Here is a 6,136-nt window from a genome sequence, read left to right on the forward strand (position 1 = left end):
TCATGTTCGGTAGTAATGGAATATCAGACTTATGAGTGTTTACACTCTCTTCAAGTTCAATATTTCTTCCCCCACTCCCACTATTTTCACCATTCTCAATGAACTCAATATTTCTTGATTCGACAATTCTTGTAGTATGATTAGGGCAATAAAACTGATAACCTTTACTACGTTCAGGATATCCGATAAAATAACAACTAATGGTTTTGGAGTCGAGTTTATTTATTTGAGGATTGAAAATTTAACCTCGGCTGGACAACCCCATATCCTAAGATAGTTCAAGTTAGGTGTCCTTCCTGTCCAAAGTTCAAATGGTGTTTTAGGGACAGACTTGGAAGGCACTCTATTTAGGATATGAGTGGATGTTTTTAATGCCTCACTCCATAAGTACTTTGGGAGACTTGAATTACAAATCATACTTCGAACCATATCCATAAGAGTTCGGTTACGTCTTTCGGCAACACCATTTTGTTGCGGTGTTCCCGGCATAGTAAATTGATTTATAATTCCATGTTCACGACAAAATAAGGCAAATGTACTGGGGCTTTGTCCAACATCAGAGTGTTTACCGTAATACTCTCCACCCCTATCCGATCTCACAATCTTAATCTTGCATTTAAGTTGATTTTCAACTTCAGCCTTATAGATTTTGAAAACATCAAGAGCTTCAGATTTTTCCTTAATCAAGTAAACATAAGTATAACGAGAATAGTCATCAATGAAAGTGATAAAATACTTATGTCCTCCTATATCAGTGATGAAAGGTCCACAAATGTCAGTATGAATAATTTCAAGAAGTTCTTTACTTCTTGTGGACCCCTTCTTATTTGTTTTCACAAATTTTCGCTCAACACATTCAATACATTGGCTATAATCGGAAAAATCTAGAGTAGGAAGAATTCCTTCTTTAGTTAGACGTTGCATTCTATATTTTGATATGTGACCTAAACGTGTATGCCACAATCTTGAGGAATTTTCATTTTCTAGTTTTTTCCTTTTTCCATTAGTGATTACATTTACGTCCATGGTCAATAGGGATTCTGCAAAGTTGTTATCTAAATGAAGCTTATAGAGGTCATTTTCTAATGAACCAGTACCGACAACATGAGAATCAAAATACACTTCCAAACAATTATGCCCAAACTTAAAATCATAACCAAAACGATCAAGTTTAGAAACAGAAATAAGGTTCCGAGTCATTAATGGAACATAAAGTGTATTATTTAAGTACAAATTGAAACCGCCCTCTAAAACTAATAAGATAGTCCCAATAGCTTCAACATGTAACTCATCTCCGTTACCGACCTTAATGATTCGTTCCCCTTTTTGTAGCTGCTTCTTTGAAAAGAATCCCTGCAATGAGTTAGTAACATGAACCATAGAACCACTATCAGCCCACCAAGTATTAGAGGGAACACTAATTGAAAAACATTCATGGTAAGTAATATAGGATATATACAGACCTTTCTTGTCTAACCATTCTCGAAACTTTGGGCATTCTCTTTGAATGTGTCCATGTTTCTTGCAAAACTTACATTTTGGACCAGTTTCCTTGCCCTTACTTGCACTTGCCTTTAAAGAACTTTCTTTTGCGGAACTTCCTTTTTCCCATTTTGAACCTTTGTTTTTTTGAAAACTTTCTTACGAGTAGTCTTAGTGGTGGTTAGGTGAGCAACATCGGGTTTTTCAATTTTCAACCTTTCCTCTTCTTGGACACACATGGCAATTAACTCGCTCATTTTCCATTTCTCCTTTTGAGTGTTATAGTTGATCTTAAAAGGACCAAACTGAGATGGGAGAGATGTCATAATGAAATGAATGAGAAAACCTTCAGATATTTCCATATCTATGCCCTTTAGTTTTGAGGCCATGTCATTCATCATCATGATGTGCTCACGTACCCCACTAACACCATCATACTCCGTGGTAAGCATTTTAAGAATAAGGGTACTCGCATGAGATTTAGATGAGCCCTTAAATTGTTCCTCGACAAATTCTAAGAATTCTTTAGCATTTTCGGAGACAGGAATGGCTCCTCGAATAGCGGGCGATATTGAATTCTTCATTATCATTAGGGACATGCGATTTGATCTTTCCCATATATCATAAGTCCTCTTTTGTTCAACCGTACTTTCATCGGCAAGAGGTGCAGGTTGATCAAATCTTAAAGCATAGTCCAAATCAGTTATGCCGGGGGAAATCTTAATTTGATCTTTCCACGATGCAAAATTAGTTCCGTTTAAGTGTTCTATGCGAGGAATACAGTTTGCAATAGCAGTAGGTGTTAAAGCTGAAATGTAATGATCATTATTATTATGCTCATCATTATGCTCATTATTATTTTGATTAAGGACTAAAATAATTTTCGTGGTACAACAATAAGTTACAAAAAATAAGACTATATTAGTGACGTAGTAATAATATTAATATTAATAATGATAATAACACCAACTATAGGGCAAAAGTTGGTATATATAAATTTAATTACAACACAAAATTAAATTTATTAAAGAAGTTGGGTGAAATTATTGACTTCTCGTTGGTTCCATCAACAATACACTTGTAACTTCTTAATTAAGTAATGCAAAACTAATTTACAAATACATCACCGTTGGGCAGAAATATAAGTAAACTAATTATAAATAATTTGCAAAATACCGTACGATGTCTCAAAATTATGGGTCACCGTTGGGCTATCCCACAATCCTTAGACACCAAACGTAATTTAATATGACTTTTCATTCACCATAATTATTTCGACTAGTAGCCTTTCGTTGGGCCGACAACTAATCTTAATAATTAGGTAGTCATTAAACATGTTAAAACATAATGACCTATTTTATTCAAACTATAAAACAAAATCACTTTATATTGTATTACTAGTCTTGAAACTGAACCATAATAATGTCCAAGCAGTTTAACCCTTAAGAGTAAGGTAATTTGTAAAATCAACTGAGAATTAAATATTACTTGATCGACATAAGTGTTGACTTTAATACTCATGATTTCATCATAACATAACAATATAATGTAACTGTCGTTTATAATTCCAAAACGGACCTTTAATATTACTCCGTATAAGTTATCAATTATAAGTTCTGTTCCTTTTTTTTTAGTTAACATAATAAACAAGAAACATGTAAAAAAAAAATATGAGAAAAGAACTAATAATTTTTTTTTTTTTTTTTTTTTTTTTTTTTTTTTTTTTTTTTTTTACGAGGAACCCCACTATGGGCCAGAGCACATTGGCCCCCCCACCGCAGGTAAACCCCGGGTAAACGGCAAGCCAGCCCTCCACCGCTACCAGGTAAGGCATTCTCCAGTTTGGTCATTAAATGCGGGCACCCCTTAGGATTGAACCCGAGACCTCCCCTTCACTGAAAGTGCTGGTGGCCACCCAGGCTAGGCCTGGATTTTGGCGGAACATTAAATGTTGCAAATGAAGTTTTACATCTATATGAAATTTTATGCTTTTGAGAAGTACAATAAACTTATTTGCCATCAAAGCATGACAACATCCAAATAATAATATTACAGTAATATGTAATACTGTAGTAGCAAAATTTTATTTTTCTTTCCGGTAACAAGCAAAAGGTGTAAAAATTCATAATAACTGATGTTGAGTTTTCTATTGTACATCAACACTTGTTACAATGAACTTATTTTCCATTAAAATCAAGATAAGTAATTTGATAAGTCATAATAAAACATTCTGACTATTTATCAATTATCTTAAAAAAATTAGATGGTATTAGCTAGAAAAATAGAGCAATAGTTAATAATGTTGAAACACCATTATGCTAACAAATATGATGGAGCCGTTAATATGAATAAGCAAGTCAGTTTAATATTCTTATAGAATTTGAAGTGTACCACCAAGCATTAGATGCATTTCATAGAGCAATTAGATTAGATATAATATTTGGATCATACTCATATAATCATCCGATATCAACTTTCTGGTTATCAAACTATAATTATATTAACATGATTTGGATTATAAAATATAAGATATATGAGATATATTTGCTCTTGATACCACATGTTAGACATAACATAATATTTCATCATGTAATTCATTAGATAAAGATTACGACATGAAGATGTAAGGCTTACTTGAATGGAAAGATGAAGCCATAAGAACACAACTAGGATGTTTGATCTTCTACTTGATCCTCTCCTTTAGTGATGGACTTAGAGTAATTGTAATGTGTTGTTGTGTGTTACCTAGAGGTGAAGAATGAGCCTCTATTTATAGGAGAGGTCAAGGAGGGATCAACTCTAAATATTAAAGAGTATGAACTTAATATCTCCCATCAAGATTAGTTAAGTGCATTCATTATGGTATTTAAGTAAGATCATAAAAGACAACATGTCATGAGTCTTGTAATCTCACCATATCAATAAGATGGTGACTTGTTATTAATAATCATATCTTGTGATCTCACCATATCAATAAGATGGTGACTTGTAATTAATAGGTTAGAACACATTAATGTAGGAGTAATAAATGAGTCTAACAATTAGTTGTTAATTGTTTGAAGTTTACTACTGATGTTTACTGCTTTTAATTTTATTGGGTGGATATAATGGATGTAAATCCATACCATTTCTTTATACTATTTGATTCTTCACTATTAGATAGAATATACACGTATAAATATACACGCCTATATTACCTGTATACATATGTCATTAGTTGTATATTATTATTTCCATAGATAGGTGATCTTGCATATCCATTCCAAACTTATAGGATATGCTCCGACAACTCTTTGTTTATTTATAAGCGAAATAATGAAACTGCATATCTGTTGCTATACGTTGATGATATCATCTTAGTCACCTCATCGGCTACTCTACGTACCTCGATCATGTCGCTTATTGCTAGGGAATTCGCAATGAAAGATCTGGGTAACCTAAGTTACTTTCTTGGTATAAATGTTAGTCGCAACTCCGAAGGATTATTTTTAAATCAAACCAAATATGCATCCGAAATAATTGAACGTGCGGATTTAGTGAATTGCAACCCGGTTAAGACACCAGTTGATACAAATGGTAAACTAAGCAGCTCTAAAGGCAAACCATATTCGAACGCTACTCTCCTTCGAAGCTTAGCGGGAGCACTACAATATCTCACTTTTACACGGCCCGACATCTCTTATGCGGTACAACAGGTTTGCTTACACATGCATGATCCTAGGGAATGTCATATGGATGCTCTTAAAAGAATTATACGCTATATACAAGGCACCTTATCTTTCGGCCTACAACTAACTAAGTCATCCGTTCAGTCTCTTGTTTCTTATACTGATGCAGATTGGGGTGGCTGCCCCGATACACGCCGATCCACATCCGGCTACTGTGTTTTTAGGTGATAATCTGATATCCTGGTCTTCAAAACGACAACCAACGGTCTCCCGGTCTAGTGCTGAGGCCGAATACAGAGGTGTTGCAAATGTAGTCTCCGAATCTTGTTGGATTTGTAACTTATTATTAGAACTACACGTGTCTTTTTCGAAAGCTACATTGGTTTTCTGTGATAATGTGAGTGCAATTATTCTAATCCGGAAATCCTATTCAACATCAACGCACCAAACATATTGAGATGGATATACATTTTGTTCGGGAAAAAGTTGCACGAGGTCACATACGCGTTCTTCATGTTCCCACTCGTTTTCAGATTGCGGACATTTTTACTAAAGGGCTACCTCGTGTCTTGTTTGAAGATTTTAGAAACAGTCTAAGCATTCGTCCACCTCCAGCTTAGCCTGAGGGGCTATATTAGATAGAATATACACGTATAAATATACACGCCTATATTGTGATGCCTCGTACAAAACCATCGTGTACGAATCATCAACAACAGGATCATTACAAGGTTAAGTACTATATGCGTTTTCAAAAAGAGTTTGCATTCATTAATAAAGTGATGTCTAAACCAACATCGAATGTTTTGCAATCCAAAAGCATGCTTCACTAAGTAGAAGCAAATAATAAGTGTATGTGACCACAACGGTCGTTACAAGTCATAGTTCAAAAGTACAAATGTTTGAATGCAAAATAAAGTAGTTCATGCGATAACAACTCTAAGCAGCGGGTGTCTACAGCACGACTAGTACACAGCGGAAGCTAA

The 6,136-nt window shown here is 34.4% G+C and overlaps 1 protein-coding gene across 1 annotated transcript; it reads left to right on the plus strand.

The window, feature by feature from the left end:
- The first annotated feature begins 4,874 nt into the window (after positions 1-4,874).
- LOC139854136 (uncharacterized mitochondrial protein AtMg00810-like) lies at positions 4,875-5,607 on the plus strand. The gene is made up of 2 exons (XM_071843479.1): positions 4,875-5,177; positions 5,320-5,607. The coding sequence occupies exons 1-2, from the start codon at positions 4,875-4,877 to the stop codon at positions 5,605-5,607; spliced, it is 591 nt and encodes a 196-aa protein (XP_071699580.1).
- Positions 5,608-6,136: the final 529 nt, after the last annotated feature.

Source organism: Rutidosis leptorrhynchoides, chromosome 1 (assembly GCF_046630445.1).
Source record: "Rutidosis leptorrhynchoides isolate AG116_Rl617_1_P2 chromosome 1, CSIRO_AGI_Rlap_v1, whole genome shotgun sequence".
Lineage (NCBI taxonomy): Eukaryota > Viridiplantae > Streptophyta > Magnoliopsida > Asterales > Asteraceae > Rutidosis > Rutidosis leptorrhynchoides.

Bases quoted from the DNA above. Each gene is read 5' to 3' on its own strand.
- LOC139854136 (XM_071843479.1), top strand. From the start codon at position 4,875: ATGTCGCTTATTGCTAGGGAATTCGCAATGAAAGATCTGGGTAACCTA. The intron at 5,178-5,319 runs GTTTGCTTACAC...ATACTGATGCAG, and splicing joins TCTCTTATGCGGTACAACAG to ATTGGGGTGGCTGCCCCGAT.